The 26488-nt window shown below is 36.4% G+C and overlaps 1 protein-coding gene and 1 long non-coding RNA gene across 2 annotated transcripts; one reads left to right on the top strand and one right to left on the bottom strand.

The window, feature by feature from the left end:
• Positions 1 to 1777: 1777 nt before the first annotated feature.
• LOC131854512 (uncharacterized) lies at positions 1778 to 3340 on the bottom strand. The gene is made up of 2 exons (XM_059205643.1): positions 2383 to 3340; positions 1778 to 2325 (listed from the first exon to the last, which is right to left on the bottom strand). The coding sequence occupies exons 1-2, from the start codon at positions 3338 to 3340 to the stop codon at positions 1778 to 1780; spliced, it is 1506 nt and encodes a 501-aa protein (XP_059061626.1).
• Positions 3341 to 22218: 18878 nt separating this feature from the next.
• LOC131854462 (uncharacterized) lies at positions 22219 to 24749 on the top strand. Its single transcript, XR_009358053.1, has 3 exons — positions 22219 to 22286; positions 23450 to 23539; positions 24260 to 24749. It is a non-coding gene; the product is annotated as an uncharacterized LOC131854462 (long non-coding RNA).
• Positions 24750 to 26488: the final 1739 nt, after the last annotated feature.

The following is a 26488-nucleotide window of genomic DNA, read 5'->3' as shown; positions in this document are numbered from 1 at the left end:
GGAGAAAAAAAGTAGGCATGGAATAAAGTAACTATAACATAGTACTACATTAGCCGTGTCTGCAGAGCATCAGCGAACGACATTATACCTACATTGAATATTCGATTGTACCCAATCAGGAGTTCGACACAGTTATATATCTATCATGTACGTATCTTTGCAAAACAGATGTCATGTAGACCGAATTCCCTGCCATCTATTTTCATGCTTTATTACTAATCACCCACTAGTAATCCGAACTGCTTCAGATATAGCGACATCTAGCGCCTACGGCGGCGAAATAAAATAGCCCGAGTTAGGAAGGAACCATTTTCTTGTATGGGATGGGGTATCTGTATGTAATATTATATTATCTGTGGTATGTATGTATAGAGTGTGCATTTAAAAAACGAAAATACCAACTTTAAAATTTTTATTTTAGGAAAAAATGTTACTAACTAAATAAAATAACCTTTAAATAATTTATAAATTTCAATGAAAATCTGAACATTGAACACAAATGTACATAATTTATAATAATTACTTAAAAGTAAAAAAGGAAAGCAGTAAAAATATTTTGAATTAAGATATGAAGAACGTATTGGTATAATTATAAAATATACCAATCAATCAAAAATATGATATAAGAATTGGAAATCAATTTTTAAATAAAGTTGTCGAGACAATCATCAACTACAGCCCGCTCGCGCGATGTGAGCCCGCGTGACAGGTTGATGTGAGAAGTAGCGAGAGGCCCCCGAGACGTATAGGCCCAACGCGGTGCATGCGCCTGAGCGCGCGGTATTACTTACAACATTACTTTATTTTTCTATAAAATAAAAGATATTTTCTAAAATAAAAGTAGCCTAAGTTACTCCTACTAGGACTAGCTACCTGACAAAAAAAGTCCCGTTAAAATTAGTTCAGCCATTTCAGAGATTAGCCGGAACAAACACAACGACAGACAGATAGACAGACAAAAATTTTAAAAAGTGGTTTTTTGGTTTGGGTAGGTACATACATGTACCTACTTATGTTCATATGCATGCAGTCAAAAACGGTTATTTCAATATTACAAACAGACACTCCAATTTTACATTTGTATAGATTGTATAGATGTATAGATAAGCTTAAGCGCAAAGTGTACTTTTTACATGTATCCTAAATTTCCCTTCATTTAAATTCAAAACATTATCAGGTAATTTATTATAAAATCGTATACAATGTCCCATGAAAGATGTACTTACTTTTTTGAGACGAAAACAAGGCATATTTAATTTATTTTTATTCCTTGTATTAAAACCGTGTAAGTGACTAATCTGCGGTTAATGTTGGTTTTTCATAAGGAATGTATGAGATTTTATAATTAATTTTTTAATATTTGAGTAAATAAACTACTAAGAATATGATTATGGGTGATGTGGATGACCTATGAGGACTACCAAATAGTATTTTATCATGTACCAACGATTACCTGACAGAACCAGCGTAGTTGTGGGATACCCTTAAATAATTTAAACTAATGTTGTGTGTATTATTGTTCAGTTCAGAATTGACTAGTATATATCAAACGAACATGTAGATAAAGCTCGAAGACTTTACTAGACAAGATTGCCAATAACATTAGTATTACGGCTGGCAACGGCAGTGAAATAGGGTAATATAAGTAAAATTACTTACCAAACTTATAGTGATGTATTTAGTGGTAGAATGTATGACACAATGTAGCAAAACAATATAATAAAAATATATATGTCAAATTGTAAATAAAAAATATATGGTTTAAAAATAGAAATATCTATAAAAAGAGGTCTGTCGCCAGCATGGCACGCCCCGGTGCAGAGCACCAATCTACAGTGGCGACTGTGCGCAGTTTTCTTGGGTCCATTTTGCGCACTGGTCTTTTCAAGATCCCCATGCTTCCCCGGATCTCCACCACCCTGACCACTCCATCAGGACCGGTGAATATCTTAGAAATACGGCCTTTGGGCCAGGTTCCTCGCGGAAGATTTGGATCCGCCACCAGAACTGGATCTCCCACTTTGAATTCGGCTTGCGTCGATCCAGCCTTTCGTGGAATCAACGTGGGTAGGTATTCATGAAGCCACCTGGCCCAAAACAGCTTCGCTAACCGCAGTACCTTCCTGTGGTCTAAGCGACAGCAAAGGTCTGCATCGGTGCGGGGACGGACCAACTCGGTTGATGGTGTGCCCAATAAAAAATGGAAGGGTGTGAGGGCCTGTAGTGTCTCCGGCTCTACTGGTACGTGTGTCAGCGGGCGAGAATTGACTACTGCTTCCGCTTCCAGAAGTAGGGTACTGAATACTTCCTCTCTTGGAGCTTGTTCTTTCAGAGTTACGGAAAGCGCAGACTTTATTGATCGCACTAAGCGTTTCTACGCACCTCCCATTGATGGTGCCGCTGGACAAATGAAGACCCACTCTATTTTATAGTTGGCCGCGAAGTCGAAAACGTCTGTGAGTTGGTTGACTGCGCCGACAAAAGCCGTGCCGTTATCTGAGATGATTCTCGCTGGACATCCTCTACGGGCAATAAATCTTCTTAGGGCCATGATAGCTGCATCTGCGGAAAAGCTTCTTACGATCTCCAAATGAATGGCTCTGATGGTAAGGCATGTGAATAGAGCTACCCAGCGTTTTTCTCGTCTGCGCACAACGGCAACTTCGACTGGGCCGAAGTAATCAAGACCGCAGAAAGAAAATGCGCGCTGATGATGGTATAACCTATCTTTAGAAAGATCACCAAATGGAGGCGTAGATGGGAGAAGCTTCCTAATCCTACAGAAACTGCATTGTTTGGCAACAGACCTGACACTTGGGCGTAAAGCTATTATATAAAATTTGCCGCGCAGGAAGTTAACGACGGTCTCGATATTACCATGACCAAATTTCCGATGATAGTGATCGAGAAGGAGTTTTACAATTGGATGTCGACCGTCTAAAACAATAGAGTTAATGTCCTGTGCGGGAGCACCTAATACAGCACGAATTCTTCCATTTAAACGGATTAAACCGTCTTCTCCCAACATCAACACAAGACCTCTAAGCCTCCCTTGATTAGTTGGGGGAAGACCCGCGGTAAGACTCAAGAATTCGTGTTTAAACGATTCCAATTGAGTGTATAAAAATAGGTGCCTCTCGGCCTCCAAGATTTCTGCGGCCGAAAGAGGTTTCAAAACTTTGGAGGAGACCTTGGAGGCAGCACCCTTTAATTTTGAATTTGGAGTTTTTTTCAAAGGCGACCGAAATATTTTAGCACAATGATGTGCACGGGCGGTTGCTCTAACCAACCGAACCCAGCGACCGAAATGATCGTGATTTGCTACGATCGGAGATGGCATTTCCGGATGTTCGGTTAGCAAAAATGTTAACGCGTGTTCGGGTTTTAGTTCCTCAATTACTAGTGGAGGAATGACCGCAGGCTCGCGAGGCCATTCTTCTGGTGGAGACAAAAGAAAATCTGGGCCGATATACCATCGAGAGGAAGAGGAAAGAGAGTATAGACCGCCTGTAGCATCATCTGCTACATTTAAGGCCGATGGAACATAACGCCAATTGGCAACGTTTGTAGTCTCTAATATTTCTCCTACACGGTGAGCAACAAACGGCTTAAACGTTCGGGCATCGCTACGCGATCACTTTAAAACCGTTGAGGTATCTGTCTAGAAGAAACTTTTTCTTTCGGGGATGGTATACTCCGAAGTGAACTCTGGATAATGCTAATTTATAACTGTTCGGAATTGAGATGATATCAGGTGGCCAGAGTTTTTGTGGTGTTATGTGATAAAATGTCAACATTGAAATCACCACACACTATAATTTTTTTGTTAATATTAAATACTCTTTTTAAAATATCCTCCATTACCTCTTCAAATAAATTATAATCACTATTTGGAGGTCTATATACACACATAACTATATAATTTTCTAGTTCCACACAGGAAATTTCAATACAACACTCAACGGAAAGATTGCCAATATCACTACGTTCTTTTACTTTTATATTATTTTTCACCAATATCATGGAACCTCCTCTATTTACTATTTTTCTATTAAAGCAGCTGACAATATTATAATTATTTAAGCTTAACATCATATTGCTCACTTTGAGCCAATGTTCAGTTAAACATAGAACATCTATATTATTTTTTTCTAAAAACAATTGAATAATTAATTCACAGCCGAGAAAACTTTGTATGTTCTGGTGAACAATTTTCAATTCTGATAGCTTTCCCTTTGTCTTTTTCAGCAGTTTAAATCTGCAGTCATATTTAAATTATTGTAAATAAAATGATTCTTGCTAGAATCCATATTTATGTCAATATGTTCAGTATGTTTAGTATTAGCATTAGTACAAGTACTACTAATTGGATTAGTGCAACCCATTATAATTCTTATAATGGGGTCATTTATATTATAAGCTAGTAAACTAGCTATATTTCTTATTTGTTTTTTAGGCAGATAAAATCTATCTCCAGTCATACAAAAGTTTGTAACAAATTTGTTACTATCAAAAAATAAAAAGTCATTATGACGACAAGTCATATTATAAATTAAATTATTAATATAATATATGAACTTATTTTGTTCAATAGTCAGAGAATGACAGTAAGGAAATGCACATAAAATTATTTTACCTATGCCCAGCTCAGCAATATTAAGCAAAGAGTTTACAAGTTTAATGACATGACTTTTTTTTACATATAAACAGTTGCCTAAAGCAATGACTAATGTGGTTAACTTATCATACCTACCATTAACCACCTTATTTAAAATATTAGGCAATGAAGCACCAGGTAGACAATTATTTATAACATGTTGAGATAAACTTTCTGATAATGAACGGCCCAAACCCTTACCATATTCATCTGAATAAATAATTGTCCTTCGTACTGGTGCAACATTACAATTATCAGTTTTTAAAGACAAGTTAGAATTGAGTAAATTTGAACAAGGAGTGATTGACTCAGTCAAGACTGATGTGATTGACTTATTGTTATTTCCATTAGGGCTATATTGAAATCAGTTTCAAACCTACTTAAAGGAAGACGTTGGGTGGTTTCATTTTAAATAGCCAAAGCCCGCTCATCGTTTATGCTGTGGAAGTCCTTTTTTATAATTTGAATTGAATCGAGATAATATTTTTTGTGGAATACAGGCCACTTATTTGGTTATAACTATTTTATATGTTTTATATTTCGAATACCAAAATTATCTTCTAAATTGTCACTACTATCTATTGTTCTTTTTCGGTTTCCCTTCCTGGCCCTAGTTAGTAGTGTTTCTTTATAATATTAACATATACAATATATATATATATCCTACAACTCCCTGGTTTCCTTTATCGCCCACATATTTTGGTCCTTCTCGTTTTGAATTCATCGACATATTTTTTTTCTAAATTTTAATTATCTAAATTACAACATGATCACAAGATCGAAGGCGGCGATGAGGGAATGCCAGGCTGAGGGCCTGGGAGGGTTTCGTAGAAGCATTGTGGAACCTAGTGCTATGAGTTGTGAAAGTGTTGTGCCAAGACATTCAGCGGAGTCGGTGCGGGAAGCGCTCTCAGTGCCATTACCGTCCGATCAAGAATTTGACCTGCCTGAATCGTTTGCTCATCGCGAAGAGTTTGGGATTCTGAATGATGCAGCACTTGTATCGTCGTCGAGTGGTAGGCTAGCAGGAGGACCTCCAGCGTCCAAGCTGCAGCAGTTACCTGGCTCGGAGTACGGTCAAGGATGCTATTCAGGGATGCCGGTGAGTGAGTGTCGCGATGGCAATGTCCATCGCAACTTACAACAGGTCCAAACAGTACAGGTGAGTGAACTGTCCCGCTTGGCAGATGCCATTTTTACTCTAGCTAATAAAAATAGTAGGCCTTCACCCGTAGACCTTACCACGTTCAGTGGTAACGTGAATGAGTGGCTACTATATAAAAAAATATATGACGATACGAAGTCGTCCTATACGCCTGCCGAAAATATGGCCAGGCTGCGTAACTCATTACGTGGTATAGCTCGAGAAGCAGTGTCAGTACTTTTACTTACCTCTTCATGTCCTGAGGATGTACTACAAATCCTCGAGCTTCGTTTTGCTCGACCTGAGCAGATTGTTCTATCAGAGATAGCAGCAATTAAAGCTATCCCTAAACTTGGTAGAAACCCTAGTGATATTTTTATTCTATCTACAAAAGTAAAAAGCTGTGTAGAAGTAATGAATTTATTATGTCAACGAGAATACATTTATTCACCGGAATTATTACATAATGTCATTTCCAAATTAACACCTTTATTATATAGCAAGTGGTGTGATTTTGCCACAATTCACTACACACCCGGTCAACCACAACTCGAGTTGCTTGCTGAATTTTTATTGCAGGAGGCTAGTAAACAAGCACGCTTTGGACTGCCGTGTGAGGCAGTTAACATCACGTCTCATGCGGAAAGGACGAGGGCGACATCCATGTCTGCGGCCCCGCGCACGGATTGTGTGCAGGCTTCGTACCGGAATGCACCCTCAAGGCAAACATGGGCAAATACTACCACTGCGTCTGTGCCCCTTCAAATAAATAATAATTTGTCCAAACTCATTTCTTGTGCATTTTGTTCTGGCCCACATAGTATTAAGACTTGTTTTAAATTCATAGCACTCTCAGTTGATGACCGTCTCAGTTGTGTAAAGAAAGAAAAACTCTGTCCGAGATGTCTGAAAAAAGGTAAGCACAGCTGGAAATTTTGTAGAGCTAAACAGTGCGATATTTGTAATCAAAATCATCATAAATTTTTACATGTTGAAAATAAATCGGAAAATTCGTTTTCACATAATACAAATATTGATGCTGTCATTTGTCAGAATGATAATTTGAATTTTTCTTCTGATAAAATAGTTCCGAGTACTTGTAGTAATAATATAATTTCTTTTTCAAATAAACAAATGCAAAGAGATCGGATACTTTTGAAAATTTTACCTGTTATTTTGTATGGTCCGATTTCCAATATTGAAACTTTTGCACTTTTAGATGATGGGTCTTCGGTCTCAATGATCGACGCTGACTTAGCGAAGCAGTTAGGTCTCAGTGGTACGGAAGAGAGTATGAACATTACGATGGTAGTTGGTACACGTAATGTCACCACCAGCTTAGTAGATTTTAATATTAAGGGTAAATACTGCTCGGAGATTCATACCATTAAGAAAGCCCGTACTGTACCTAATTTAAAGTTAGCATCACAATCGGTTGACACTAGTGAGTTAGTTTTAGAACATTTGCATGATCTTGTCGACGTTCTCTCGTATTCTAATGCTAAGCCAAAAGTTCTCATAGGATTGAGCGACTGGCATTTACTGATTGCTAGAGAGAATCGTATAGGTACTCGTTCCCAGCCGGTAGCCACTCGCACGCCTCTGGGGTGGGTACTATACGGATTAGCATCTAAGATTACTGCGCCTGTTCAATTCATTAATCATTGTGTATTTTCTGAGGTAGACAATGACCTTGATATTTTAATTAGGGATTACTATAAGTTAGATTCTATCGGTTTAAAATCACGCGAGCCTTATACCACTTCGGAGTTGAGAGCCATTCGTATTTTGGAAAATACAATAACACGTCTTCCAAATGGTCGATTTGAGGTTGGTTTACCTTGGCGTGAGGATTCAGTAGTTATGCCCAATAGTTATCATCACGCCCTGTCTAGGTTGAATGGCTTAAACAAAGGATTCAAACGGGATCCTAATTATCAATTATTGTACAAACAAAATATTGAGGCTTACGTTGAAAAAGGATATGCTGAGGAATGTGTGGTTGATGACGGTATTCTCTCAAATTCTAGGATTTGGTATTTGCCACATTTCGGTGTGACAAATCCCAATAAACCGGGCAAGTTGAGAATTGTTCACGACGCATCTGCTAAGAGCAGCGGTGTTAGTTTAAACTCGTTACTATTGCCAGGTCCAGACTTACTTCAGTCATTGGTAGGTATCCTTATAAGATTTAGAGAGGGACAAGTAGCTTTGACAGGAGATATTAGAGAAATGTTTCCTCAAATTAAAATTCGTGAAGCCGATCGCAACTGTCAACGCTACTTGTGGCGACCAGATGGACCGGACGGGCAGGTTCGTGAGTTTAGGATGTCGTCTCTTATTTTTGGTGCAGCTTCGTCTCCTTTCACCGCCATTTATGTTAAAAATAAAAACGCTAGAGATTACGAGAAGCTGTTTCCTGAAGCAGCGAGAGCTATCATTGAAGATCATTACATGGACGATTTTCTGGGTAGTGTAGACGATGTTGACGCTGCCGCTTGTCTTGCTAGGGATATTGTAGATGTTCACAGTAAGTGTGGTTTTGAGATGCGCGAATGGACGTCGAATAAACCAGAGGCTTTACGTTTTGTTCCTAGTAAGTTACGTAAAGATAACGAGTCTCATGTAAATCTTGATATAAATAAAGCTACTATAAGAGTTTTAGGTTTATTTTGGAATCCGATATGTGATTATCTAAGTTTTAATGTAAATATTCAACAGCCCCATGATCTTCACTTAACTAAACGTCAGGTCTTGAAAGATTTAATGAGAATTTTCGATCCTTTAGGTTTTTTATGTCCCTTTATTACGCAGGGAAAGATTTTATTTCAACGAACATGGAAACTAGTTACTGATTGGGATGACTCACTGCCTCCGAGTGAATGTGTCAAATGGCAGGATTGGTATCGTGGTTTTGAAACAATAAAAACGTTGACGATCCCGCGATGCTATTCGGACCATATTGACCCATCCTGTCGTGAGCTACATATTTTTTCTGATGCTAGCGATCAAGCTTACGCATGTGTTGCGTACTGGCGTCTTAAATATCACGATGATTCAATCAGAATTGCTTTTATCATGAGTAAATCACGAGTCAGCTCTCTTGAACCAACGCCTATAGCTAGGTTAGAGCTTCAGGCGGCTCTATTAGGTGTACGTTTAGCAGATACAATCACTCGGGATTGTAAACAAAAGATCAACGCACGTTATTTCTGGTGTGATTCGCGAGTGGCTTTATCGTGGATTAGAAGCGATGCACGCAACTTTAAAGCGTTTGTTGCGAATCGGGTCGGAAAAATTTCTGAGTCGACACTACCACGCGAATGGCGCTGGGTACCGTCAGAGCTTAATATAGCAGACGATGCCACTCGCGTAAGTGCCAAAAGCTCAATCGAGCTTAATAGATGGTTAAACGGACCGTCCTTCTTGATGGCAACTGAAGAGCAATGGCCAGTAGAGCCCGCTGCTGACCCCGTCGCTGGCCAGGATCTGAAGTGTCATCAGACAGTTTTGGCAGACTCTCGGCCCTATTTCAATATTATTCCAAATTCTAAAAACTTTAGCAACTGGCTGCGACTCTTACGAGCCACAGCCAGAGCTCACCAATTTTTACGCCTACTTATAGAAAGTAAGTCAAATAATGTATTTTCTAATAATAGATGTCGTTTTACTAATAGGGGTGCACTACGTCCGCTTCTTTTTAAAGACATGAAGTCAGCAGAGCTCCATTTATTACGGCAAAGCCAGGCGGAGTCTTTTAGTCTCGAGATTGCAGCTTTACATCGTGACGAGCCACTTCCTAAATCCAGTAGAATTGGAAATCTCTCGATAAAGCTAGGTTCGGATGGACTACTACGCCTTGATGGAAGGATATCAGCTACGCCAGATCTCTGCGACGAAGTTAAGTGTCCTTCTATTTTAGATGGACGTAACGAAATCGTTCACTTGCTGGTCCAGTATTACCACATCTGGGCTTGTCATGGATATAATGAGACGGTTGTGAACGAATTGAGACAGAGGTATTGGATTCTTCATTTACGACCAACTGTTCGCTCAATTGCTGCTAGATGTCAAGCATGCCGCATAAAAAAGGCTTCAATCTCGATTCCACCTTAAGGAGATTTACCGGTATGCAGACTAGAACACCATCAACGTCCGTTTCTGAACACCGGCCTTGACTATTTCGGACCTATGGAGGTAACAATAGGAAGGAGACGCGAAAAGCGATATGTTGCGCTATTTACCTGTCTCTCCGTCAGAGCAGTGCATCTGGAAATTGTTGGCAATTTGAGTGCAGATGCTGCTATTATGGCACTTAGACGTTTCATGTCACGCCGCGGAGTACCAAGCAAGATCTTTTCTGATAACGGCACGGCATTTGTTGGAGCTAGTCGAGAGATAAGAACGATGTGGAGAGCCATGAATCATGCAGAGGTAGCAGATTACGCGACATCTCGTGGTATAGAATGGAACTTTATTCCCCCCCTTTCTCCATTCATGGGCGGTTGTTGGGAAAGGCTAGTTCAGTCTGTTAAAAGAGCTCTTGCAGCGGTTGTCAAGAGTAAATCCTTTAAAGAAGAAACTCTTATCACGTTCTTAGCAGAGATAGAACACGTCATCAATTCGCGCCCATTAACCCACATATCGGTCGAAGCAGGAGAGGGACCTGCCCTCACGCCGAATCACTTCCTCCTTGGGCACTCATCTGGTCTTCCCGGCCCCACCACATTAGATGACGGAGTGTTACTTGGCAGATCGCACTGGCGTAAAGCTGTACGACTAGCTGACCATTTTTGGTCAAGATGGCTGAAAGAGTATGTACCAAAGCTAGCGCCACGTACAACGCGGAACTCTCAGCAGCGATATACAAATTTAGCTGTTGGTGACATTGTGCTGATTGCTGATGGAAACATGGCTCGTGGAGTGTGGCCCAAAGGCCGTGTAGTCGCCGTATATCCAGGACGCGATGAAATAGTTCGCGTAGCGGACGTAGCAACAGCTGGGGGGATGCTTAGGCGTCCTGTACGCAAACTTGTTAAACTAAGTGTGTAAATATTTTTGCTACTTTTTTTATATGCCTGTGTTCCATGATTTATTGTTAGTATCGAGCCTAACGGGGTGGGCAATATGTGGAATACAGGCCACTTATTTGGTTATAACTATTTTATATGTTTTATATTTCGAATACCAAAATTATCTTCTAAATTGTCACTCCTATCTATTGTTCTTTTTCGGTTTCCCTTCCTGGCCCTAGTTAGTAGTGTTTCTTTATAATATTAACATATACAATATATATATATCCTACAACTCCCTGGTTTCCTTTATCGCCCACAATTTTCATTTATTAAAGATTCTAAATCGGAAACAGAGCTATGATGGATAAACTACGCGGATTTACCCGGAAGCCTATCGAACATTGTCCATCCTAGAACGGTTTGGACAGCCACAGGCTGGTTACGAGAACTGCGTCGAATGCCATGCGGTAATGACAAATGCCAATTGTCAATACCAATTATTAAAAGAGGCTTGGCTTCCTCGTAAGACAATTCTTTCACCAAATCCTGAAGATGAGAGAACTTTGCAACATCTACAGATCGAATTTTTTGGCATGCTACACCCAATATTTTTGCAATATTTGGTCAAGGATTAATCGATTAATCGTAGCTTGTATAAAAATATTTTTATAAATAATAATATACTATAAAAACTGTTTAAAAACATTTAAGTTGACTAATTGTGATACAATAGTGATCAGTGATACTAATACGAAGGACGCCATGGATGAAAACTGTGAGTGAATTGTACTTACCAAGAATATAATTGTACCAGCAGCATAGCAATAACACTTTCAAATAGGCATAGAACCCCAATGCAAATTGAAGAAGAGTGAATACGAACAAAATCATATAACAAAATAAAGATAAGCAATAGCATAAATAATACTATTATATAAACATCAACGCATTTGCCACTTGGATGTTATTGTTTATTATTTACTGTATTACTGGTATGTCACTAACACATATAGTGGAAGATATCATTTTATGAGTATACACCAAAACACCAACAAAACATGTAACTGTGATAACTGCTTTAAAACGTCGAGGATAAACATTGTACGACGTAGAAAACGATACTAAGTAAAGTACGAATTGTCGGAACACAAAATATAAACCCTACGGACTTGTGTGATGTTTATTAAATATACTGAATTGAGCTGATGGGAGATATAGTTAAACAATATTTTTATTGTTTGCAATTTGAAATTTTATTTAGCAATGAAATGAGACTGTATTAGCGTTGTTTGCATTCACTTAATTTAATATTTTTCAACGACACTTTTTTACTCTTATATTATAGGTTTATTCCTATCTTCGTTCATGTTTAAATTAATTAATAATTGTGAATATGCTTGGGATACATCATATTGATTAATCTAATATAGTTGAGTAATTAAATTCCTAACATTGGATACAAATTAATTAGATATAATATAATATTTTAAACAACTTTACATGACAATTTGATTTTTGATTACTGGTGTAAGTAAATATAGCCATACAAGAAGTAGATTTTCTTCATTGTATTTTAAAATTTATAGTGTTGGAAGTAAGTACAAGTACAAGTTTAATAGCAGTCAATAATGGTGCGTCGCTTACACTGCCTGATGGATAATATAATAGTAGAAATGAATGAAAATAGAGAGATGCTTGTATATAAAATATTTAATATTAGCTGGTAATTACACCGGTAGAAGGACCAATGTTACGGCTGGCAACGGCAGTGAAATAGGGTAATATAAATAAAATTACTTACCAAACTTATAGTGATGTATTTAGTGGTAGAATATATGACACAATGTAGCAAAACAATATAATAAGAAATATATGTCAAACATTGTAAATAAAAAATATATGGTTTAAAAATAGAAATATCTATAAAAAGAGGTCTGTCGCCAACAATTAGTAAAATAGGGAAAGAATTATTTTCAAATAAAAATTCTTTATTTGTGAAGTACAGGTTACAAAGCTTTTAAGAAATAGTAAGTTTCACGTCTTCTGTACAATGCGCCAACAAATAGGTATTTATAATTGAAAACAAACTATATACAATATGTACATATATATATATTATAAATAACTAATATTCGTCATGCAGAAATTCATTTACCTTATCTAAACTAATATTAGAAAGAGGAAAAGTTAGTTTGATTGTTTGTATTGACTAGAGTCCGAAAGTACTGGACTGATTTGAAAAATTATTTCATAATTAGGAAGCTACACTATCCCTGGGTGACATAGACTATATTATATTTCCAAAAAAGTTAGGGATCCTTACAAAAACTCTAATAATGTAACCCAAGGTATAAAAAAACATATACATAAAAAGTACATAACACCGCGTGCGCTGCGAAAACTATGAATGATAGAACAAAATAATGTACTATGACTTTGTAGAACACATCATTATCTACAAACAGTGCAGCGACGGCATGTGTCCAACTATTATAGTTATGTTACAGTAAGTGTTCTTTTAATTTATAAATTTAATTAAAATGCCTATAAATGCCTATAAAAAATGGGAAGAATGCACCATGAGCCATAGAGCACATATAGAGGCCGAAGATAGAACCTTCAAAAATCTTACAAACTCCTCTGCTCTCATGGGCGGCAGTACTTTGGATTTGGTGGCGATTTCGGATAGACTCTCCCTATCATTAACAGAGGTACACGAGCAGATATATCAATATAATTGAAAGATTAAAATTATGAACTCTCATAAATATTATTATGAGACCTCATTTTTATGAAAACACAGATAGTGATTTCCTGCAACAACTGCTCAAACTTGAGGAAGAAATTTTTCCTATTCCGAATTTAAACAGAAATTGTGTTGGATGAGTGAATTTAAAAATTTTGATAGATGCTGTATACCCTGACATCGAGAATTTGCACGAAAAAGGCTTTTATTGTTTGTGTTCAAGGGTAACAGTATCACCCAGGATTGATACTCAAGTACGAAATAAACAATATGACAATCAAAAAGTTCCTGGCCAAATAAAAAATTACAAATCAAACGATACCGTGAATAATATCGCAGTTCTCTATTCGCAGGAATTTTTAAATTCACTAAACCCTTCTGGAATGTCACAATACGAATTGAGGTTAAAAATCGGAATTCCAATCATGCTTTTGAAAAGTTTAAGCCCACTTAACATGTGCAATGTGACGAGGGTACATACCATATCATATCATAGTGACAATCATCACCGGCCCGGCAGCTGGGGAACTAACTCATATACCAAGAATACCGAAGATCCCAACTGATCTGTCAATACCATTTAAACGGTTTCAAATTTCCGATTAAAACATTTTTCGTATTAACTTTTAAGAAACCCTACGGCCAGACCTTCGAATTAGTAGGGATCGAAAAGAATGTTTTACTCATGGCCAACTGTATGTTGGCCTATCACGGATCGGAGTTCCTGAAAATCAATTTATTTTGCTGCCACAAAACAAAACAACATCAAATATGGTGTACAGTGACTCAATAAAACTGTAACCCGACGCAAAAAAAGAATATGTGTGTGTGTTAAAAATTACAATTTTTAAATTTTTTGTTATATTTTCACATTGGGCTAAGCCTTGGCGGGCCGTTATAAAGTATAAAACAATTTCGCTTCCCCATGTATGTTTTGATCTTAAATAACTACGCGGATTTTGATGCGGATTTTATTAGAGTGACTCAAGAGGGAGATATAATCTCTATATATGTTATACTACTGAACAGATTTTGATGAAATTGTACAGCTTATACATCAGAATAACATATAGGGCATAACTTTCACGCGGGTGAAACCGTGGGCACAGCCAGTGCTATAATAATTATTTTCTAATATCACAGATATATTTTTCAAAGTAAATTTATACCGTCTACTGTCATCAGTGAGCTTATTCTCTTAGGTATTCTATGTATACTAGCTGTGCCAGCGGTTTCACCCGCGTTAAATTTCAGTAAAAAAATATAGCCTGTATGTTATTTTGATGCTATATTATTGTAAATTGTCATCAAAATTCGTTCAGTAGTTTTCGCGTGAAAGAATAACAAACATCCATCCTTACAAACTTTCGCATTTATTATATTACTAGCTACTCGCCCCGGCTTCGCACGGGTGTACATGTATTATATATATATAAACCTTCCTCCCGAATCACTCTGTCTTAAAAAACCGCTTCAAAATCCGTTGCGTTGTTTTAAAGTTTTAAGCATACATAGGGACGGACAGACAGCGACAGCGGCTCTGTTTTATTTACTATGTAATAATGATTAAAATTGTAGGTATCATACCTAATATGCCTTTACTGAACATAGATGTATTACATGGCGTATGCTGTAATTTTTCCTTATTTCTGACCGAACACAATTTTGAACAAATTTGTATTGTATAATTATATATTAATATATATTTTCGTTTCTCATGTAATTGGAATTGCAGACAAGCTGACGGTCCATCTGATGGTAAGTTGTCGCCTATAAAACATGAACAGCGCCGCACTATCAAGTTTCAGGTGAGGCCAGTGGTACCTACCACCCAGGCATTACCATTCCGGAGTACAAACATATCATAGATTGTAATGTCACTGCTATATGACATCCTTTAACCATGCCTATGTACTCTCAATTGTATTACTAATAAGGATAAACTATTGATTTTATGTACAACAATTGTAATAATAAACCACATTATTCATTATTATGTACTCAAATGGCGGCCAGTGTCATCTGCGATACAATGTATAGGACATGTTTATATTTGTTTTTAATAATCGCCAAGAGCAACGAATATGGTGAGTGTAAACAGCACTTCATTTTACTGTAGAACTCTTTACTTTTTAGAACCGCAGTTGGCCTTTACAGCTTCACCCAACGAATGAGAACCCCTTTTTTCAAACTACTTAACTGATACCCGCCGCTTCGTCTGCATTTTTGAGATGATCTCTATGCCCGTCCTTGTGACAACCTTATCTGTTTCCACAATATTTGATTAAAATCCGTTTAACGGTTAGTTGTCAAAAGATAAAAAAACAGACAAGTCCACTTTCGAATTTATAATAAAAAATATTACTATGTAATTTTTTTTTACTTCTTACCGGTGCATTCCTTACACTGCCTGATGGATAATATAATAGTAGAAATTAATGAAAATAGAGAGATGCTTGTATGGACGTTTATTATAGCAGAGCGCAGTGACAAAAGTGTTATAAAACAAAATGTATAAAAAGAACTCTTATATTTTAAATATGGATAAACGAATATAAAAAGTAAAATTATATCAAAACAAAACTGTACACAATAAAACTAAACACTATACACTAAAGCCTAACACCAATTATATATACATATTACTAACGAACTCCTATATACAATATCTAATCTAAGACAGTATACAGATAGCTAACCTAAACTTAATGAATGAGTGCATTTACAATGTTTTAACTTCATTAGAGGTTTCGTTAAAATGTCAGCGATCATGTCAGTAGTAAGTATGTATTTGAGAATGGGATTATGACATGCTAGTGAATCTCGAATGAAGTGGTGTTTAATGTCTGTGCGTATGTGCGTATGTGCTTTGTGCGTACATGATACGTGTTGTCGTGTCCCAGTTTTAGGCCTGGTTCCAATGGTGTTGTAGCTGTTAATGCGTCATTCATATTGAATTTTTGTATGAGTTTCTCAATGTATTTAGTTTGATCGAGAGTGATGACGCCGGATCTTTGTATTACTCTCATACCTAGACAGTCCTTGAGTGGACCAAGATCTATGATGGTGAACTGCTATTTCAGTTGGTTTTTAAATTCATATTTCATCTTGTCATTTGTACAGAGAATGAAAAGTCATCAACAAATACAGCGACTAGGGGAAAGGGATTGGTAATAATGGGAACTAGTAATTCCTATTGCTAGCAATGTACCATGTTAGGTCGACATCCACGCGGTTCTCTCTGGAAACTATCGTGATAAATTCTTGGTAAATTTGTCACGATGGGCTAACTGACCTGACCTCGCTCTCATCCTATCATCCTCCATCCTGGTGCCCCGCCAGTGTAAATCGTTAGCGCAGGCAGGTGTATCATTTCATTGTCATCCAGTAAAAAAAAATACAGCGACTATAAGGAAATCATTATCCTCTCGTTTGTAATATATACAGTGTTCGTTGACTGTTTGTGTAAGACAGAGAATTTTCATTGTTTCAGAAACTTTTATGTTCCATTGGCGTGGAGCTATTTAAGTCTATAAAGGGATTTTTTTAAATAATGAACTTTCTCCTTTTCTTTTGAAAAGCCTTCTGGTTGTTCCATATATATTTCCTCTTCGAGATCTCCGTTTAAGAATGCAGTTTCTACATCTAGGTGGTCTAAAACGAGATTGTGTTGCACAGCAAATGCCAGCAATAATAGAATTGATGATAATCTAGCGACTGGTGAGAATGTTTCACCATAGTCTACTCTTGCTACTTGAGTAAATCCTTTTGCTACTAGTCTGGCCTTATATTTGACTATTTGGCTACTTGTATCCTTTTTTAGTTTGAAGACCCATTTGCATTTAGTTATCATTCTGTCTGTTGGTCTGTCAACTAAAATCCATGTTCCGTGATTATTCAGCCTTCATAGCTTCTAACCATCTTTTTGTGGATGATCTAATACTATCAATACTATTATGATATCTATCAGGGGGATGTCTGTCTCTAAGAGGATATCTCCTTTCAGAAGATTGTTCCATTGAGATTTCAGATTCGACAGATACTTCTGGAGTTTTAGATTCTTCAATGTCTGTTGGCTGTGCAGAGGTGAAAGGTTCAGGTTCTGTATGATGTTCACAGACTGGATTTTCCTGTTCTGCTATAGGCTGATACATGCACATATGCTGAACCGGACTATAAATAAGTACAAGCATATCTGGCTGATTAGATAAGGAAGGAACTTGGTCATTGTCGGGATGTTGGTAAAATTTTTTGTGCGCCCAAGTTGTACTAATTCATATACAAAAACACATACACTTTTCTATAAACACATACTAATATACAGATTCATTTTTAAATTCAAATAGGAGAATAGAGTAACCATCAGCATATGCTATTGCAAAAGCAAAAAAAAATAGTCTAATGAATGTTCGTAACACAAACAGACCATTCCCCACAAGCAGCACCCGTTCACCAGTATGACGATGAGCCAGCCATCATTGCACACAACCATATTAGAGGGAGCACAATGACCCGACCCACCACGCCGCCACAAGTTGGAACATTATAGAGAACATGACTGTTTCAAGTTACTCTATCTACTACGTCATTTATAGTATTTACAGCATAGGCAGTAACAATCACAGTTTTCCCCATTACAATATTTGATTTACATTATTTAAATTATAACATGTCATTAATCAATTTATAATAACTTTATCTGATGTTTAATACATTGATAATTATATTCATGGGAACGTTATATGCCTCATAACAAAAGTTAAAATTGTAATTAAGTCCACTCATTGCAGTCATTCAAGTAGTCGTTTATTTTGTAATAAACAATAGCTTTAGCGCAAAGTGTATTTTTTACATGTATCTTAAATTTCCCTTCATTTAAATCATCTGGCAATTTACCCATGAAAGACGTACTAACTTACTTTTTAGAGACGAAAACTAGATATATTTAAGTTATTTTTATTCCTTGTATTAAAGTAAATGACTATTCTTTGTAAATAAATTTAAGTATTTATGTACATACATAATATTTTCATATATATATTGAGAGGGAACAGTAAGGACACCTGTTTCTTTCAAGCGTTCTCTAAGAGATCGCGACACGGTAAATTATATATTAACGATTTGCTTTTTTTTGTGATATAAAAATTTAATCTACATCAGCCGCCTTCCCCATAATATAATACCATACGACATTATACTATGGAAGTAACTAAAATACACTAGCTTCGCTGTTACAGTATCAATTAACTGTCTAATTTTTCTGATAGCAAAAGCAGCCGAGCTAAGTCTTTTAGCCAGCGGAAATATATGTGGTCCCCACTGCAATTTGCTATCTATTACAATACCAAGAAAATAAGTCTCATCATGAAAGGCCAAAACGTGGTAATTAAAACTAACAGTTGTCATTACTTGTTTTATATTTGGTAAAGAGAATTTAACACATTTTGTTTTCATTGAATTAAGCGCTAGATTGTTTGATGTAAACCAGTTAAGAACATCCTCAAGAGCATTATGTATATTATTAAACTCCTTTGTACTTCTTTTTACTTTGATAATAAGTGATTATACATATATTACACATACCTATTGTATCGTGCGAGAAATCGAACCCGCTACCATCGGAAGTAAGGCGGTGACCTAAACTGCTAGACCACCAAGGTCGAAATATACTTACTGGATCGAAATATGGTAAAAGTTATAAAAGTATGTTAGTATTAACGAAATAGTCCACACAGTTTGCCGTTGTTTTAGCATGCATAGTGTATTAGGTATTATAGTCATTAAATAGCAATTTTGTTGATGTAGAAAAGTTTTACATGTTAACTAAATTAGTTATTAATTTAGTATCGACTATCAAATCTGGAGAATGCTGTAAACTTTTGAAACAAATGTGTTTTTTTTTAAAGAATTCATTGATCTCCTTTATATACTGAGAAATCACTATGAGAATCTTATTGCTCCGGTAATACTACCTACAAGACACTCTGAGCTGTATACCACAGATTACACGTTTAGGTACAGCTTTTTTTCTGCAATTAATTGTTTTCAAAAGTGGAATTACCCCACAACAATATATCATACCTTAGTTAGGATGGAAAGAATAAATAGAATTGGCCTTTTCTCAGAAAAAAGTTGTAAAAAAGCTCATTGCATATATTAGCTTTTTCAATGGATTCTGTAATAACAAAACCGTCATGCCAAATACTTTGATAGTTTTGAACTTCATCAACTTTACTGAGTGTTTAAACCTTTAGTTACAGTACCTCAGGAATCTACGATGACCAAAGCCGTGGGTGACTACTTGGAGACAAATTGCAGTTTTGTAGGGCGAAGCAACAACACATCATTAACTAAATATTGGTTGCAATTATCAAACGACGGAATACGTAATAAGCCTCAAATTAAACACCATAAACGATACTTTTGAAAAAAATGCTGAATCATAGGTTTTGTGTTAACTTTAAACCAAAAGATCAAATATAATATTTTAAACACCCAATGTAAAAATTATGTGTTATCGGGCTTGCTAATTTGTGATCTCTATTTCCACAGGTATTGTCTTTCTATAATGATTAACACCGAATTTTTTTATTTCTCTAATTGGCAAATCTCGGTCTATGCACAACAAAAATCTGCAGATTTTGCCATGCCGAAGAGGAAACACCACTACACGTCCCATGTGTTGTAGGTTGTATTGTAACACACACAGAAACAAGCACGCACCGTGGTATTATAATTATCAAGTTTCGGCTGATTGCTTCCACGCACACTTCCAATGAGCCCTGTGTTGTGTTCTGAAGTCATCATATTGTTATAGAATCGCTGCTGCAAATTAGATTATTTTTTATCACAGGCGCTACAACATAAGTACTTCTTGGTGGCAATTATAATATTACTAACTATTATTCACTGAGACATCCGATAGATATGCGTGTTCAAAGCAAATTGCAAAATCAAAATAATTCGGCTGGAATCCTAACAATGCCCCAATAGTCGAATTGTCTCTTCAAGTGTAATACAAGTTATCCACTATTCATAAATAATTATTAATGACTTGCATATAAACTTGCAATGCTATTTAGAGACAACACAGATCGGTGACTCACTGCTTTGTAATTGCACAGCATTGGAATTTGTAACTCGTTATACTTTAACGGTTTTCTTGATTTTACTTTCTTTTGCAAGACACTAGCACACTGTTAAACAATTTCGCAGTTTGAAAAAATGCTTTGTAAGGCATATATACAAAATATATTGTAAAAAATTAAAAATATGCGTAAAATGAATTTATTTAGTAAAGAAACACGTCTATACTGCCTCAAAGCGCAGCGCGAACCCCCTACTTATACACAACCCACTCGCGAATTACGCCGGACTGCTATTGTTTCGTCATCATTTTTATGAATTTATTTATTCGATTCGCACACGCAGTCTAAATGAATTGAAATGTCCAATCACTAACCAGCTTTTTGACTGGCCAATCGTAACAGCAATCGGCTGATCACGTGACAACTTTCGTGGTCAGAAGCAGTGATTAGTTAGGAAGCGTAACCGTAACCGAAACTATCGGATATCCGATATAAAAAAATATTCGTAACCGAACCCGAATCCGAAATAAAAGTTTCGGATAATATCGGATAGGGGCGGAGCCTAATAGAAACCCGTCATGTAACCATTTTATTAGCTATTTGTATTTTACTTTTGAAATTCCTTAAGAAATTAATATCCGTAACCGAAATTATCCGAAACTAACGGATAATCCGAAATAATTTCATATCCGCACCAGTATCCGTATCCGGTATAATAATCTTTCCTATATCCGAAACCTATTCGTATCCAAAATTTCATATCCATAACATAACTGGTCAGAAGTATTGTCTCTCGATTGGATGCGAACGGCGGTTGCAACCTAGCTGAATTTCATGAAATCCAAATTTTGCTAATATAAGCCAAAGAACCCTCTGAACCATCCTCATTCATCAAGTTGATCGCGGCGTGTGAGATCGTCTTACATAAGCTGGATATCACAAAGTGTCATCGGTTCTACCTAATTGATACAGCTCTATATGTCTCTATAAGAGATTATGTTTCAGCATTTTTTTAATCTTCAGAAGCTAAATAAATAGCTATTGTAATAACTAAATTTTTAATTCATATTTAGGTAATATTCGATATATGCATCTACAGATATTCTGTAAATAAATATTTGAAAAAATATGCTTACTTGCCATTTTCATTGAAAACATTAGAGTAAGTACTTACAGCCTACAAATGTTTCAGATTTCTTTAAAATTGAAGCATATAAGAATGTGGAGAATATTTTAATTACAATGAAGGTGTACCCTTTTGATGCCGATACGACTATGAGTTGTGTGTACATTACAAAGGAACATAATGACTCGACAAACAAAAATGAAATCGTCATAGATCCGACAACCGAAGGTATGTATTAAAAACGATACGGATGAATGGAGTTCGCTTGTAAAATATCAGAAACAGTTAAGGAAACATTTGACTAGCACTGTCAACTGAACTGTCACCGTTCAGGACTAGTCATTAAAATTGTAATGGAAATTAAAATTAACCGTTAATTAATGTCGATATTTAAAGTTGTATTTAAAAAAAATTAAGTAAATTCATAGGATTTTATAACATTAACTAGACTTCGACTGTGAAGATATTCCCCGCCATTGATGTTTCGCGTCGTGATTCAATTATGGGCATGTAGGTAGGGACTCCACTCTGAATTATATTGTTCCATTCATGTTTTACAGAGCTACACTCTATTCATCATTCGTCTCCATGGATAACTCTTGTCTTAGCTAATCGACCGTAAAGCACCTTGCTTTTAGTTTTCATACACACTTTAATTGCCTCTTCTACAGCACAAATTTGATTTTAATTCATTGAAATTGGTTTAATAATTTAGCAGTGTAAAGGTACAGAGGTAAATGACACGGCAAACGTGGATTGATGGTAGGGTGAAAATTTAGGGTTGTAATTATTTACTAGTACCGAATCATAATAAAAATAGAATAGTCAATTATGTCAAGAAACAAAGATTTCTTTTTTGGGTGGGCCACTCTTATCACTTCGGGGTATAAAAATAAATATACTATAAAATGACTAGAAAATGCATTAAAAATTTAACTGAGATAAATGCATACATATGTATATAGTTAAAGAATAACTATATAAACTATATAAATAACACACACACATACATATACACACACACTTACCCTTAGTTACCTTACACTTAGTATGGGTATGTACCCATACTCCTAATCAAACACATGGACACTATAATTTTTATTCTTTTTTTGTTTTCCTCATTTTTCTTGTATAAGTACTTATTACTTTGATTTTTTTTTCTCACTACACTGTGTTAAATAAAAGTTCAGTACAATCTAGTATGTCAAAAAGAATAGCGTCTCTTTTATACATTTTTTTTTTGTATTCAAAAGTATTTAACTTTTTTTTTTTTTTATTCCTTCATGTACACAACTGCAGATGTACCAAAAAATGTTTACAGAATGTTTGGACGGAACTGGCTTTCGTGACACAGGTTTCACCTAAATCGAAAGCCAGGGCTAACTATATTTAGTTGTACCGTGCATTTATGAATAAAGTTTATTATTATTACTATTCTTAGACATATACAATTTTATCAAAATCGGTTTAGTAGTTTACGAGTATGGTTCCATCGCGGATAAAGGACGTGACACTGAATTATTATATATTAAGATTATGGATTATGGATATCATTGGAATTATATAAAAAACAGGTCTAACGCATAAAGTAGTAAACTATTATAGTATGTTATAGTAAACAAACATCACGATCATTTCAGGAACAAAATTCTAACTACTCTTTATATTTACAGATAATAAATTGAAAGAACCGGATATTATAAATTACGACCCCGGTAATGTTACATATAATTGTAACGGTAACTATTTAATTAAAGTAAACAGTAAGTAACAGATTATTGTTTACCTTTATATTAGGTACGATTCATTCCCATGAACGAAGGCCGCCGGTAGTAAAAGTATGAGGCAAATCCTAATGGGGATAATACTAATACTAAAAACATGATGTAATACTGACCTTACCTGCCAATCCATTTTTTTTTTGTTCTGTATATACCTTAACGGTGAAAAAAATGTTCTTGAATTATAGTAGGTACATAATAGTTTCTGAAGAGAGCGCGGAACACGCCCCACTACCATGGCATACGCCAAACAGTCTCTCGGACAGAAGGACTCGCCATATAAAAAACCCCGACACATCGCACATCGAACACGCACTCTCCTAGCGCAAAAACCTCCCCGAGCCGCCCATCCGAAAGACCTCACGTAATCGACCACCGCGAAGAGCACATTCCGCGCTACCGCCATTTTTTCTCATTTCAATCAAGTCCAATTACTGACGTAAACCTAAGTCTCGCATGTGCGGATACCTAAGTCTCGCATATTTCAGCAGCCAAGCAGCTTGCTTTGTAAGCATTGCAGTGCTTCGCTGAAAAGTGATATAACGCAGTATAAGTGAAATTACAGGAATAAGAGCCATGTCATTTTAATTATCTGGAATAACGCATATCAAGGGCGCAACATAGTAATATGATGTACGAAGTGCTGTACATATATATAAAATAATAAACAAGCCACGTTTTATAATATTATTTATCTTTCAGAATTCAACAAAATAACACAAATATTACGAATATTCAATTACACTATGATTAACATGACTTTAATCGATGATGACGACAACTCGATAATATATTGTATCAAATTTAATTGTACACATAATGATACATTTAGTACTAAAACATGTTCTCGTGAAATATTAGAAAGTTATATGTTACATTTGAATGGCAGTAAAACGATGGACGAGTACAATGAAAGCAATGGTACGTAGCTTCTTTTATTTTATTTCTACGTGAAAGCTCAATTGTCGCAATGAAAGCTGCTCCTTACCTACAGTTAGTAGGTAGGTACTTACTCAATGTGGTTGGCGTCATTGGGTGCTGGAATATTAATTGAATTAATTTAGTAATTACGATGACAGTTATTTTATTTTATATCTACTTGCAGCCGTGACTGGTTATTTATCAATTCACCAGAGGTAGACTATAATGAGTCGATTACATGGTTACCTAAGTCTCAATATTTCAGCCGACAATCTCCTCGCTTTAAAGCTGTGTTTCGGTTGAAAGGTGGAGATAAGGTGGTAAAATTATAGGATATGGATGCATAACATTCTCAACAATGGCAACGAATAATATAGTGATATCCGCGGTGCTGTTCATGTGTATAGGCCGTCAGATTGTCTGCAATTCCAATTTCATAAAAAAAATTTGGTTGTGGGAAGCCAGTCGGGTTGCCCTTGTAATAAATTATATTTTGTCCACAACTGTATACTATTATTGTCTGTTTACAATAAACATGAAGGGTACCACGAAAGATACGTCAACGTTCCTATTATCCTCCCTGTTCAGTTGTGATTGGCTTACACCTATTCTAATATAAACATATCGTTTTAGTGAATTTAGAGAAATACATATATAAAAAGGAAAGAACTTACAGCTTCTTCTTGTAATCATACCAACTTCCGTAATAATTGTACGCAATGTCTGTTTTAATTATTAATGTTTCTAAGGACTGTATATATTTTATATTATATTTTTAGTTACAAGAGAAACTACGGTCGCTGATGGTAAAAGACATATATTTCAAATTGACAATAAAAATCGAACGAAACATAAAATATTTAAATATATATATATAAAAAAATATAATTATCATATAAAAAGGTGCGTTATGCACAGTCTGATTCCTTAGATAACGCATTAACATTATATTTCTCAAATAATTCTTAATTTGTGTATTTTTAAAATCTTTACATATAAGAAAGTACGTATTGTATGGTTTTATTAAAGTAATCATTTTGTTGTTAAATAATAATTGATAATCTAAAGCTTTGTAAGTGGTAGAGCAAGCCGTACGACCACACGTGGTTGTTCAGCTCGATTGGGCCGCTCGAACCGGGAAATACCACACCTCGGCAGAAAACCGGCGTTAAGCGGTATCGCGTTTCGCATGGTGAGCTGTAGATTCCGGACGGCCCTCCCCCTCCCCCTCTCCCTTTCCTACTTCCTTGCCCTACCCACCCCTTTCTTACATACCATGGCAGCGGATTACAAGATTTTTACCCCAGGGTGATACCAGTAACCATGTTACTGGAGAATCCACCCCTGAGATATCACACTCAGGCTGGGGTGGGCAATACTCTGCTCAATTTGGCCAAAAGGAAACCGAGCAAATCTCCATCGGCGTTTCCCTTGCTCATAGTCAGTTTTTGCAACATCAGGGGAATTCATTCCAATCTCAACGCCGTTCACCACCACCTAGAGACGGCGAGGCCGGCATTGCTCTTCCTTACGGAGACGCAAATATCCTGTCCCGACGAAATTTCGTACCTGACCTACCCTGGATATAAATTGGAACACTATTTTATTCCACGGGCCGGTGTGTGCGCTTATGTCAGAGAGGATATTTGTTATCGCCGTCTTGGTACACTTGAAGGTACTGACCTGTCCATTTTATGGTTGCGTGTAGATTGCGATGACCACCCCCGCATCTATGCATGCTTATACAGGTCCCATAGCGGTAACACCGAAACTGACCGACTCATTGAACACGTCCAAATGGCTACAGATTTTTTGCTCCAACAGATTCCCTCCGCTGAGGTCGTGATTCTAGGTGACTTCAACGCCCATCACGCTGAATGACTCGGTTCACGTACCACCGACTATGCGGGGAGATCTGTTCATGGCTTTGCTTTGGCATATGGTTTGACGCAACTGGTATCCTCGCCTACGCGAATTCCTGATGTTGTTGACCATATACCTTCACTGTTG

Source organism: Achroia grisella, unplaced genomic scaffold, assembly GCF_030625045.1.
Source record: "Achroia grisella isolate CSIRO2021 unplaced genomic scaffold, CSIRO_AGI_Agris_v1 utg1186, whole genome shotgun sequence".
Classification (NCBI taxonomy): Eukaryota; Metazoa; Arthropoda; class Insecta; order Lepidoptera; family Pyralidae; genus Achroia; species Achroia grisella.
The sequence above is the reverse complement of the archived record's forward strand: the minus strand, read 5'-3'. Positions and strand labels throughout refer to the sequence as shown.

Bases quoted from the DNA above. Each gene is read 5' to 3' on its own strand.
- LOC131854512 (XM_059205643.1), bottom strand. From the start codon at position 3,340: ATGCCATCTCCGATCGTAGCAAATCACGATCATTTCGGTCGCTGGGTT. The intron at 2,326-2,382 runs GTGCGTAGAAAC...TAACTCTGAAAG, and splicing joins AGCGGCACCATCAATGGGAG to AACAAGCTCCAAGAGAGGAA.